The following is a 13,363-nucleotide window of genomic DNA, read 5'->3' on the forward strand; positions in this document are numbered from 1 at the left end:
GCTGGTGGGGCTCCTTCCCCCAGCCCCCAGCTAGTCTGATTTCCTCTCTCTGATTTTGATCCAGGGGAGGCCACTGCGTTAGAGGCTCCCCCACCCCATTCCTCCTCACCTTGTCTTGTCCAAATAATAATACAACCTCCCTCAGCTACATCAAGGGGGAAGTTAAGCCTCTGAGCCTCAGTTATTTCTTCTGTAAAATGGCGATTTTATAAAATGGCTCTGCAGTAGCCACCTTGACCCCACCCCCATCTCCAGGTCAACAGCAAGACAAGGCTGTCTGGGTTCTGCCTCAAACACCCCCATTCATTCACTTAGCCAACAAATTCTTCTGGAGAATCTTCTCCACTTTTCCCCACCTGCCTCCTGCTCCAACAGGAAGACATGGAGTCACCCACTGCTCCATCCCATGGCTTATCAGATAACTGGGTGACCAGAGAAGGGTCCCTGCAGGCAGGGAGTCTTAAGCAGGGCCCATGAACCCCATAAAACTGTGGACAAAATTCTATAGATGGTGTATATGTGTATTTTTTGAGAGAGAGAGTCCATATCTTCACTAAGTTCTCAAAAGTGTCCATGAAACCCTTTTACTCCACCCCATCACATACATTCTTCTCCCTTTGGACCCCACGTTGAATTCAAGTACTCTCAGATTTTCAGCTTACAAAACACTTTTAACTCCACCCTTGTGTCTGAGATACTGTCATCCCATTTTGCAGATGAGGATCTGGCGGCTAGGGGTGGCATGACTTGCCCAAGGTCATAGCTAACAAGTGGAGAAGCAAGACTGGACCTGATTCTCAGTCCCAATCTGGCACTCTTTGGGGAACTCTCCCCCAAACCCTCTAGCTACCCCACCTGTTGGTGGATTCGCTTCCTTACCACAGAAGCAGAACCGGAGCCCTCCTGCTTCCCCTGCCTGGTCCCAGGGCCCAAGGAGCAGGTTCCCCTACATTTCCCCGCCCCTCGGGCTCTGGCTGAGGTTGAGCGCAGGCCTGGGAGCCTGAGATTAGGGCCGCTGGATGGTGGCCGGGTTCAGCCCACCCGGAAGGGCTACTCCAGGGACGAGAGCAGGAGAAGCAGGGGCACACTCCTGAGGGAGCGCAGGTACAGAGTTGGCGCCGCCCTACGCCGCCCTCGGGACGAGCCGGAAGGAAAGGCCCTCACTTGGCCAGTCCCCCCGCGGTCCGCCCCAGTCCGAAAAGAACCAGCAGTTCGGAGCCCCCGCCTCTGGAGGAAGGAGAGGAGAGACAAATGGGGGCGCCCAAAGCCTTGGGCGCAAGGCGGGGGTCTTGGGCAGGGAGCCTCTGGATGCAGCCAAGACAAAGATGGAGAAGTAAGGTCTGCGCGCCAGCTTCAATGGCGGGGGGCGGGGGGGGAGGTGGGGGGCGCGTTGGAGCCCCAGGGGTGAGGCAGCCAAAGTCCCGGGGGTTGGCGAGTGGGCACATACAGGAGGCTCGGGGAGGGTGGCAGGTCGGATCCAGGGGCATCCAGTAGGCGTAGGTGAATACGGAGAGCTGGGTGCAGGTGGGCCCTTTGGGTCGCCTTTGGAAAAGGGGTGAATGCAGATAATCTAGGGGTCCCTGGGGGCGGTGGGAGGCTAAAAGACACCACATCCTAGAGACCCTGGGGCCCCGTGGGTGGCGAAGGAGACTCGGGGGGGGGGGGGCGCATCCCCGAGAGGGGCTGGGGGTGGGGAGGAGAGAGTGGCCACCTCTAAGGGCGCACGGGTCGGAGAGGGGGCCTCCGGATCGGGCTCCCGGGACACCCCCAGGGGCCGGGGGCGGGCCGCGCTCACCCGCGTCCTCGTCGTCGAAGGAGTTCATGCACGGGAAGTAGATGGCCAGCGCCTCGAAGGAGGCGGACAGGCTGAGGCGGCTCTGAGAGCGCTCCATGCCGGCGCCGGCGCCGGGAGCCTCGGCCGCGGCGGCCGCGGCGGGCGGCTTGGGCAGCTTGGCCGCCCCATTCTTCACGCGGAGTACGGCGCGCGGCGTGGTGGCGGCGGCCCGGGGCCAGGCCGGGGATCCGCGGCGGGGCTGGCCGGCGAGCGGGCGGCGGGCGACGGCGGGCGGCGCGCGGAGCCCGGGGCGCGCTGTGCTCCCGGCGGCGGTGGCGGTGGCGGTGGTGGTGGCGGTGGCGGCGGCGCAGCGCGCTCTGGCCCGCGGCGCCCCCCGCCGGCCGCGCGGGGCGGGCTCGGAGCCTCCGCTGCAGCCAATCGGCACCGCCGGGGGAGGGGGCGCCGCGCCGGGCCGCGAGAACCGGGAGGGCGCGGGCCGGGGCCCTTGCCGCCGCCCCCAGCCCGCAGGTGGGCGCGCCCGGGAGGAGCGGCAGGCTGTGGCCCCGTGGCCCGTGGCCCTGCCCCCGACTCTGCCCCAACCCCCACACTCAGCCCTGAGACTCGCCCCGGATGTACGCGTCCAGCCACCGATGGAGACAGGCCTCGCCCGGGGTTCAGACACGCTGGGAAGGAACACAGAGCGACCGGCACACGCCCTTCTGCGCTCAGCCTTCCGCACAGAGACCCTCCGATTCGCCCGTGAACCCACAGAGGCGCTCAAACAGGCACCCACATGAATGCATTCGCTGTGCAAGGTACACCACAGACACCCTCACACTCCTACACACCCGAGGAGATTCAACCACAGGCTCGCTCACTCTGATACACGCGTGGAAAGACTCTGACAAACACCGTCAAACTCACACCCAGTCACCCTCGGACACAGACCCTAAAGAGAGCCGCTCAGACATGCTCACACGGAGACCTAGCCACACAGACACAGTCACTCCCAGTGATGGATACGTTCTGATGCTCAGAAACCCTCAGACTCACACGGAGGCTGAGACACACTCCGCCAGGCTCACACACTCCCGCACAGATACTCCCACATATATACCCCCAGGGACCCACACACCCAGCCTCAGACACTCAGAGGCCCCAGGATGAACACAATCAGAAACTTGCACCCCATTCTCTCACCTTGACCCAGGGCCCGAGGTCCCCATCCAGTTGGGCCCCAGATGTCTAACCTCTCCCAGTTGCTTGCACACCCTCTTTATGAAGCAGCCTGTGCAGACGGCAAAAGTCAATCCCAGCTGTGGCACTGTTCCTCTGCGTGGCCTAGGACAAAACCCTTTACTTCACCTACCTGTCTCCTCCTCTGTACCATGGGGATGGGAACCCTCCATTTTGGATGGTTGTGAGGAGTAAGATAACATGTGTATTAGTTTTCTATTGCTGCGTAACAAACTCAGAGGCTTAAAAACAACACCCATTCTTTAGTTTGCAATTCTGTCAAAAGTCAGAAGTCTGAGCAGGCTCCACTGGGTTCTCTGCTTAGGGCCTCACAAGAAATTGGCTAGACAGGGCTCTTATCTGGCAGCTCTGGAGACGAATCCGCTTCCAAGCTCATTCAGTTGTAGGCAGTATTCGGTTTCCTTGTGGCTGTAGGACTGAGGCCCCCGTTTCCTTACTGGCCATTGGCTGGACGTTGCTCTGAGCTCCTAGAAGCAGCTCTCTGGTTTTTGCTCCTGGCCTCCTCCGTCTTCAAGGTCAGCATGGGGATGTCAAACACTTCTCATTCTTTTGCATCTCTCAAACTTCCTTTCTGCTTACTGGCCTCAGAAAACTCTCTGCTCTTAAAGGGCTTGTGTGATTAGACTAAGTCCACCCGGATAATCTCTCTTTGTCATATAATGTGACCGTCACAGTAATGGTATCTCATCATATTCACCCTCACTCAAACTAGGGGATTACCCCAGGGTGAGGATCTTTGGGGTTATTCTTACAATTCTGCCCACCATAATATGTAAAACACCTAGCATGCTGCCTGGCACAGGTGGGTGCTCCTGATCCCTCTGCCCTTCCCAGGAACCAGACCTAGACCTCGGAAGCAGCCTGGTGTGCTGACTAAGAGTCATCCCCCCAGTTGTCCCCATCTAGGTAATTGGCAGCTCCATTTTTTCCTGCTGTTCAGGCCATAAATCTTGGAGTCGTCTTTGACTCCTCTCTCTCACATACCACATCCAATCCATCAGCAATTCCTATCAATTCTACACCCAAAATGTATCAAGAATCTGACCACTTTTCCCCACTCCCACTGTTACCACCCTGAGCCAAGCTCCCAGCGTCTCTCACGAGGAGTCTTGAAGCAGCCACCTCTCTGGTCTCCGTGCTTCTGCCCTTGGCCCCTACAGCTTGTCTGCGCCCAGCAGCCGGAGGGGTCCTGTGAAAACTGAAGTCACAGGCTGCCACTCCTCTGCCCCAACCCTCCTATGGCTCTCATCTCACTCGGGGTCGAAGTCTGTCCTACAAGATCCTAACTCCTTTGGCTCTGCCATCTCTCTACCTTACCTCTTCCCACACCCCTGGCTCACTTGGCTCCAGACCCACCATTCTGAACTTGCTGTTCCCTCTGCCTGAAACACTTGTCCCACCAGAGAGCTTTGTGGCTCACTCTCACAGGTCTCTGTAAGAAGCCTGGCTACCCTGAGTCAGCCATGCTGGAGAGGCCACAGTAGGCCTAGCTGAGCTCCCAGCCGACAGCCAGCATCAACTACTAGGCATGTGAGTGAGCCATCTTGGTTGTCCAACTTTGATGCAGGTCCAGCCAATGTCTGATGACAATGGCGTGAGAGACTGCAAGCAAGATCTGCTCAGTGGAGCCCTTTCCAAACTCCTGATCCACAGAATAAATGGTTATTGCTTGCCAGCACTAGGTTTGGGGATGATATTTTATGCCACAATGGAATAGTGACCTTGAGCAAGTGAATTAACTTCTCCTGGGCCTCAGTTTCTTCAATTGTAAAATGGGGCCCATACTTCACAGTGTGTGTCATCATCGAGTGAGTAATAAATGTGGAGTTCTTAGAAGAGAGCCCAAGCATAGGGAGCGCTCTGTGAGTGCGAGCTCCTACTACTCAGGGCAAGATGACCCCGTCTGTCAGAGGCAGACATCCAGAGCTGGAAGGAGTCTGAAAGATCATCCAACTCCTGCAACTGGGAGAGAGGGAAACTGAGGCCCAGAAAGCACAAGGGACTGCCCAAAGCTGCAAGGCACATTGGGGCAGAGCTGTTGCCAGGATAGAAGCCTCCTGCCATGGGCCAGTGCACCTCCTACTGTACTCCAGGTTGCCTGCTCACCTGGCAAAAGTGACAGGAGGACCCCAGAGGATTAATGCAGATGACGCTGACAGTGTCGAGGAGGGAAGGCAGTGGAGGAAAGAGGACCCGGCCTCTGGCCAACAATAAAGGTAGTGGCCTCCTGGTGTGATCTCTCCTTTCTTGGTTAGCTCATGCCCAAAATTCCACCAGTAGGGTTTGGGCCTGTAAGCTTAAGCCTTTGATCCCTTGTACATATGCAATTTCCCCATGAAAATCTAAGTTGTCTGCTGCTTGCACCTGACTATGAATAATGTGTTCTAAGGTCAAGTTTGATGGTAGACGGATGCTTGAGACATGGATGCGGGGAGTGGGGAGTCCAGAAAGGATAGGAAATCAGAGCCAAACTTCTCAGTTTGGAGATGGAAGATGCCAAGGGCTAGCCGGCTCAGTGGACTGGAGTTGAAGTACTGCCTGCCTTGTCCTTATCTTAGCTGTGTGACCTTGGGCAGGTCCCCTCAGGGTTCTCATCAAAAAACGAGTTTAATTAACACTCACTTTGCAAAGATTAGATGTATGTGTAGTGCCTGGCGTCTAGTAGCTGCTTATTAGATACATTCATTGAGTAAGTTCCAAGCGTCCACCTTGTGCCTGTCTGTCATTGTATCCGGCTCTAAGGACACAGGGATGAATAAAACAGACCTAGTCCCTGACTTCACGGAGTTTATAGTCTGGCAACATTAAATAATTATGCCAATAATTATTCAATTATATCATTGTATCATAGTTTCATTATAATAATTTTAATTACAATGGTGAAGTGTCATAAAAGATGTATATATCTCTATATACTTATAGTGCAAGTGTGTGTGGGGGATCTAACCCAGACTGAGGGGATCTAGGAAGGCTCCCCGGGAGAGGTGACATTTAACCTGAAAATGGCACCTACTCTGTGCCTAGACTTTCTTGGCCCTGAGGATATATCAGTAAATGAAATAGACTCACTGCCCTCACATTTGCATTTTAAAATAATCCCTGGGGCTGCTCTGGGAGGAATGGATCGGAGTGAATTCAGAGGGTTGACTTCCCGTTCTCTTCAGATAAGTCCTGATTTGGACCCAAACCGCACTGACTGTTTTTAAAATGGGAAAGGCAGAGGAAGCTGAGAAAGAATGCTCCAGTGGAAAGATGAGGTGGAGGAGATGGGGGGACCTTGGGTCCCGAGGCCAGAGGGAAGGCTGTGGTCGGGGACTTGGGTGGGAGGTGGCAGGGGCCCCGAGGGTGAGGAGTGGGTAGGAAGGGCTGAGCCTGAGAAGGTTTCAGAGATAACCTGAGCACGGTTAAGAGACAGGATGCACAGGTGAGGACCGGGAAGGGAAAGGAGGGACAGAGGCATTGCCGAGCACTGGAGCATCGAGAGAAGACGAAGCCCGTGGACGGAACCCCTCCTCTTCAGCATCTCTCCTCTAAGACAAAGCGCCGAGGCAAGTGGTCCCTAAATTTTGCATATTTAGCAAGACTCAGCTGAGTGCCTTTCTAGAGAAGGTGAGAGGTGGCTGGAAGGTAGCTAAACCTCGCAGGGCCCTGTTTGCCGCTGTGTCAGAGAGGCTGATCCTGTCTGTGTTCCACCTGCTGGGGTAGGGGTGTGTGTGTGTGTTTGTGTGTCTGTGTGTGTCTGTCTGTAAAACATCTCTGTTTATGTATGTATGTCTCTAAATAGATGGGCATTTCAGCATATCTGTGTCCTTGTCCGTGAATGACTTTGTCTCTAAGCATGTCCTTGCAAGGTGTCCTTCCTTGTGTTAAGTGAGTCCAGTCTGGCTTTAAATGCAACATATACCCTGGTCCTTGTACGAACTGATGTGTGTGTATGTGTGTGTGAGAGAGACAAAGACAGAGACAGAGACAGAAGAGAACATTCATCCATTCTCTGTGCGCATGACCCATGTGTCCCCATCTTTGTGGGTCTGCATCTGCTTGAGTATGTGCTGGTCGGTGTCTTCTATTGATAACGTGTCCTTCTCTGTGTCTGCCTTACCTCTGAGTGTATCAGTGTCTGCTTGTGTGTAAGCTTGTAACTGGGTTGTGTTGGTTATATTTGTGTTTCAATGCAAGATTTCTATTCTTGTCCATGTGTGTGTCTGTCTCTCTGCGTCCTGGTTGCTGTGAATTTATCCTTAGTTGTGCGTGAATGCTTCAGCGTGTGAACCTGTTCATGGAGACTGGTGACCTGAGAGGAGACTCTTATATTTTCTTAGATTAATCTTTGCCTTCAAGTGGCTAATACATGACTGAGCAGACGGGGCTTGAGATATTAAGATCTTTTATTAACTCAAAGTCCTCTAACCAGCTACCTAACCATTAATTTATTCTTCCATCCATCCACCCAGCTATTCCTCTTAATTGCACTGACATCTACTAGCTATGTTTTTCTCTCTCTCATGCAAATTACTGAATTTCTCTGTGTCTCAGTTTTCTTATCTGTAGAATGGCGATGATTGAGATATCTACCTGATAGGGCTGGGACTGGTGGGGGGGGGGGCAGGATTAAGTGAGATATTGCATATGAAACACTTAGCACATTGCATAGTACACAGTAAGTGCTTACTATATTAACTGTTGTCATCACTGTGGTAGCTGGTATATTTCAGCAAATTCTCATCAGCACTTTACTAAAGTCCTCCCCTGAGCTAGCAGCTGGTGAGGTCCTACCTATAGCAGAGACCATTAAATGTCTCTGCCACCACGTTCTTGTGTGATCTTGAATAAAGCCTGTGTCTTCTAAGCACTCACAGAATGGGTAGAACCCCCTTGCCCCACCTCCCTTATGGAGATTCTAAATGCACCTGAACTTTAGAAAGTGCAGAGAGCTGTGCACAGTTATGTAGCAGGCCAGGGGACACCCCAAAGCCTCAGAACAGCATCTCAGGGCCTCTGCTGGGTCGTCCGAAGGGTCATGCAGAGCTGGAACAAAGCCAGGACACATTGCCGCTGCAGGGTCCAGTCCACCATCTCCTGCTGCCTCCTTCCTACCATTTCCAGTCACTGTTGTCCCTCTGGGAAAGCACCTAATGTGCTCTTGTGGCAGGGAGCAAGCATGTGGGGGGACGGGAAGCAAAGGGGGCAGGAACACACCTGCTTCACTTCTCTATGAAGAGCACCTTCACTTACTATGTGGTGAGGGGCCTATGGTTAAAAAAAAAGAAGAAAGGGGAAAAAAAGAGCTGGGAGGGGGTGTGATTTCTGCTCGATAAACCATCACTTTCGACCAGAGAGAGAGAAGGAAGGAGACAAAGAGTAGAAAAAGAGACAGGTACACAGCAAGACGGAGACAAAGGGACAAAGAATGAAAGAGCAGAGGCGGAAACAAGAGAGAAGGAGGGAGACTGTTGGAGACAGGAAGACAGAGGGAATGAAGTCAGCCTTTATGGAAGACCTGGTTTGGGTTTCCCAGAAGCAAGGCTTTAGCTGTTGCAGCCCCTGCATCAAAAGCTGCCCCTCTTCTTGGGTCATCCTCAACCAACACACATACACACCATGCACACACACACACACACACACAAAGAGAGGAAGAGGAGGAGATGGAGGAGGAGGAAGAGGCAGGGGCTTTGAGAGGTAAAGGCAGATTCTGGCCATAGGAACCTCCTGTATGACCTTAGGCAATGCCAAACCACATCCTATTTGGGTCTCAGTTTCTTATTTGGAAAGTAAGCTCACAGACCTCATTCAGTGACATCAAGGCTAAATGGGATAATGCGTGTAAAAAGAGTTTTAGAAATAATGAGGAAAATTGGAAAAGAACGTTTGGAACTAGACAAGCCAATTTTACAGTTCATAAGGAAAAATAAACATGTAAAAATTGTCAAGAAAATGCAGAGTTGGGAAAAGTAGGGAAGAATAATGAGAGATAATAAGCCCTATCAGATAGTAAAATATTATAAAACTATAGTAAGTTTTTTAAAGGCTAAAAAAGATGCATTTCCTTAATATATAAAGAGCTTTTACAAAACAATATAAAAGGCTATCACTCCAATAGGAAATATAGAGAGGATATAAACAGACAGTCTACAGAAAAAGAAATAAAAATGACATATAAATGGCAAAGATCTCAGGATCTCTCACTTAAGGGAATGTCAGTTGAAACAAAAATGAGCCATTATTTTCCGCCCATCAGTCAACCAAGAAGAAATTGCTTGACAATAAACTGTATGGGAGAGGGAGCCAGGAAATAGATACAGTTAAACATTGTTGGTGGAAGTATATAATAATTGATAGAAAGTCTTTGGAGATTACTTTGTTAGTATCTATCAAAATATTTAAATCCACAAACCACTTAACTTAGCAATTCACCATTTAACTCAGAAATTCCATTTCTACAAGTTTGTCTATAGATAGACTTGTACATATGCACATATCTAATATATACAAGAGATTTTTGTTGCAGCATAGTTATAATAACAAGAGACTGAAAACAAGCAAAATGCCCATCAAATAAACTATGGTACATCCATACAGAAGAATTCTACAGTCATTAAAAAGAACAAAGTAGATTCATATGCACTGAAATCCTAGATATATAATTAAATGAAAAAGCAAAGTCTGAGCAGTATCTACAGTATGATTCCATCTGTGTCCAATTATATATACATACTTAAGTATATATCTTTGAACAGACATACAAATTTCAGGAGTGGTATCTAGAAAGCTATTAATGGCGATTTCCTCTGGGAAGTAAGACAGAAAACTTTCAGGAGGGAGTCAATGTCTCTTGCTTTATGCCCTTCTCTATGATGCGAAATTTTTTTTTTTTACCATGATCATGTACTATTTTGAATAAAATAATTTAAGTACATTTCTCACCTGAAAAGGCTCACCATCAATGTTTAGCAAATCACTAAAATCTAAATATGTTACTTGGACCAGGGTTACACACTAACTTCCTGTTATCTGTGACTCCAGCAACGTGGTTTAGGTTCAGAATCATAACCAGTTGGTGACAGATTGAAAGCAGGACGAGCAGACCCCCGTGGAACCACCCTCAGGGCTGGAGGCTGCTTCCACGCGCAGTCTCCTGGGAAAGGGGAAGTAGGCTAGGGTGCCCAAATTAACCACCTGCTGTTTCCCAGGCCCTCGCCTCCTCTCCTGAGCTGAGGGAGGCCCTGGCTGGGTATGGACGGTGGGCTCTTCTTTCCAGGACCCTAACCCTTTTCTACTGCACTCCTCCCCGCACCAGGCAACCTAACGTCTGGACCTGTCCTTTGGTGGCACCTAGACCCAAGGAAGGAGAGAGCTGAGCTCTAGAAGCCTAGAGCAGGATTAGGATTTGCTCTGCCACAAGTTTGTGGTGTGACCCTGGAGAAGCCATTCTCTCCCTCTGGGCCTCAACTTCCCCATCTGTAAAAAGGGGGGTGGGATGGGATGATCACTAAAGGTCCTCCCAGCTCTGACATCTTACCGAGTCTAATTTGGTTTGAATGCTTCTTCCACCTCTGGGACTGACTCCCTTGGGTTGGATAGTCACGGGTTCGAAACTAAGCTCTGAAATTAACTAGCTTCCAGAAGTCACAAGCTGTGTAACCTTGGGCAAGCCGCTTCACCTCTCTGAGGTTTTGTTTGCTCGTTTGTAAAACAAGGAGAATAATAATACACCTCATAGGGTGGTTGCCACATAGTACTAGTTCAAACAACACGAGCAATCATCAATTGTCCTCCACCTCCTCCTCCTCCCCCTCCTCCTCCTCCTCCCCCTCCCCCTCCTCCTCCCCCTCCCCCTCCCCCTCCTTCTTCTCCTTCTTCCTCTCCCCCTCCCCCTCCCCCTCCCCCTCCTTCTTCTCCTTCTTCCTCCTCCTCCTCCGGCTTCTTCTTCTTCACCCTCCAGAGCCTCACTTAGACCTGTTCCCCTCAGAAGTAGCCCCAGTCAAGGATCTTTCCCATCCTGCCTCCCACTCTGCACCCAACAGCTCTCCTGCTGCAGGCAGGGATCAGTCAGCATAAAACCTAAAACTTCCTGCTGAATGCATGTGAAATCACACATGGGTTGACGTGTGGCCCCTGTCCAACACCCGAGCGTATTATGATTAATTAACAAAGACTGAGCATCCGAGATGGTCAGGAAAGGCTGGTGGACATAAAGGATTTTTGGTCAGCGGCCTCTTGGAATTCATCTGGGCTTCATTTGCAATGTATTTTCCAAGAGTGATCTCTTCCCTCAAGATACTGTGACAAGCCCTTAAGATTCAGGGAAGGCGTGCATAAAGAAAACTTTTGGTGTCAGATAAATTATGCTATATGGGTAGGCCCTGGTCTCATCTGCATATGCAGTTGTCCACACTGAGAAGCAGCGGGATATTCCTCCACCTCTCTCTATCGCCACCCCCACATACCCATGCCAACCTGGTACCAAGAGAGTGGGCTCTCTCTCCTTGCTGTGCCATGTGCCCCTCTGTAACCATGGCATTCATGTCCCTTCGGGCCTCAGTTTCCCCATCTTTACAAAATGGGCAGTTTCCAAACTGCTTTCCCATCCACGATTTCACTTCATACTTGTAGCAATCATTACTCATGAAATAAATATGTGAGGCATAGCAGGCATGAAAGTCCATTTACTTGGGATCAGAGTAATATGGGCTTCACAGCATGAGTCGGAAAGTGTTCCTTCTTCCTCTGTTTACAACACATTTACCGTGTCCTTGACATTTATGTTAATGGAATCATGTATTATTTAATTTTCTTTCTAATTTCTTTTTCTCATCATGAAGTGTGTGAGATTCATCCATATTGTAGCACATAATTCTAAATCATTCTCTTTTATGGCTGTATAGTATCCCATTACATGAATAGACCACAATTTATTCATCTCTTCTACTATTTGACAGATATTTGGGTTGTTTCCGGTTTATGACTATTATAAATGAACTACTATATAACTATGACCTACTATTACTACTATGAACATTTTTATACCTTTTTTTGGTGAATAATACATGCGCTCCTCTCTCTTGGATATTAACCTACAAGTCAAAATTACTGAATAATTGTATGTTTACCTTTAATGGGTACTTCTAAACAGTTTCCAAAGTCGTTATATCAATTTACACTCTCATCAGCAATATTTGAGAGTTCTTGTTGCTCCCTATCCTTACCAACTTTGTGTTGTTAGTCTTTTTACATTTTAATTATTCTGGTGGATGTGTGGTGGTATCTCTTTGTAGGTTTTAGTTTTCATGTTTACATCCATGATGCATCTTAAATTATTTTAACGTATGATGCAAGATAAAGAGGTTTCTTTTTTTCCACATAAATATCCAATTGATCTAATACCGTTTATTGAAAAGGCCAATCTTTCCCCATTGTGGCTCCTTTTGTTGTCAATCCGGGGACTATATGGTGTGTTTATGGACTTAGATGACTAACATTTTGATGAACTTCTTTCCAGATCTCTTATCATGCAGAAACGTTCATTCACTTTTAAATAAACAAGATCAGGTTTTGTCACCTTTTATAAATTATTCATTATTATATGGACATATTTTAGTATCAATAAATATGCGTGGTGGTCCATCATGGGGATGTCTCTATGTCCCTTTAATTTTATCATTACTTTGTTGATGACAGGCTGTACCGAATTTAGAACATAATAAACAACTCTGTCAAGAACATCCACGTATGTACTCATTGCACAGTTGGCCTATTAACTCCTTAGAATTTATTTCTAGAAGTGGCAAAGTAAAATCAAAGGGTATGTGCATATTACACATTGACACTTACTAAAGTTGCCTTTCTGAAATGCATCCTCCACCAGTGTATAAGATTTCATGGCAGAATTTAAAAGGTCTCATCCCCCAGACCCTGAGCTCCCCAAGACTACTCCTCTTTCCTTTCTTGGCTTTAGTTACCATCTTTATAAAACAGAGTAACTACTTGAGGTGGAGTCTTCTCAGAGTTCTTAGGGTCCCTAATATTTCTATAACTTTTTCTTATAGGCGCTGCTAGACTGGACTTCCCAGCCTCCCTTGTAATTTGAAGGGACCCAAGTGACTGGGATCTGAAAAATGGAATGTAGAAGGAAGTGATACATGACACCTCCAAGTCTGTCCATAAAACCCTGGAACTTTCCCACCTCGCTCCTGAATGGAGAGGGCTCCCAAACTTAGAGAAGGATGGAGCCAACAAGATAGAAGTTGACTGGGTGACTGAATGACAACATGGAGCAGAGCATGCACACACACACACACATATACACACACACCCATATACACACACACACTC

At 49.2% G+C, this 13,363-nt stretch overlaps 1 protein-coding gene and 1 long non-coding RNA gene across 3 annotated transcripts in view; one reads left to right on the top strand and one right to left on the bottom strand.

Moving 5' to 3' along the window:
* The window catches only part of RIMS4 (regulating synaptic membrane exocytosis 4), a 126,934-nt gene that overhangs the window by 58,970 nt on the left and 54,601 nt on the right, over positions 1 to 13,363 (bottom strand). The window contains exon 1 of one of the 2 annotated variants that reach the window (XM_070588395.1): positions 1,796 to 2,141. The exons of the other annotated variant lie outside the window; for it this stretch is intronic. Coding sequence (XP_070444496.1) covers positions 1,796 to 1,892 — 97 coding nt within the window. The 5' untranslated portion in view covers positions 1,893 to 2,141. Of the gene's footprint in view, positions 1 to 1,795; positions 2,142 to 13,363 lie in introns of those variants that run through there. 2 annotated transcript variants of the gene reach the window in all.
* Positions 881 to 13,363, top strand: part of LOC139078080 (uncharacterized) — a 17,685-nt gene continuing 5,202 nt past the window's right edge. Inside the window, exons 1-2 of the long non-coding RNA XR_011530836.1 lie at positions 881 to 1,333; positions 13,078 to 13,363. The exon at positions 13,078 to 13,363 is cut by the window's right edge and continues 609 nt beyond it. This is a non-coding gene — a long non-coding RNA (uncharacterized lncRNA). The remainder of the gene's footprint in view (positions 1,334 to 13,077) is intronic.

The sequence above is a fragment of the Equus przewalskii genome, chromosome 21 (genome assembly GCF_037783145.1).
Source record: "Equus przewalskii isolate Varuska chromosome 21, EquPr2, whole genome shotgun sequence".
NCBI lineage: Eukaryota > Metazoa > Chordata > Mammalia > Perissodactyla > Equidae > Equus > Equus przewalskii.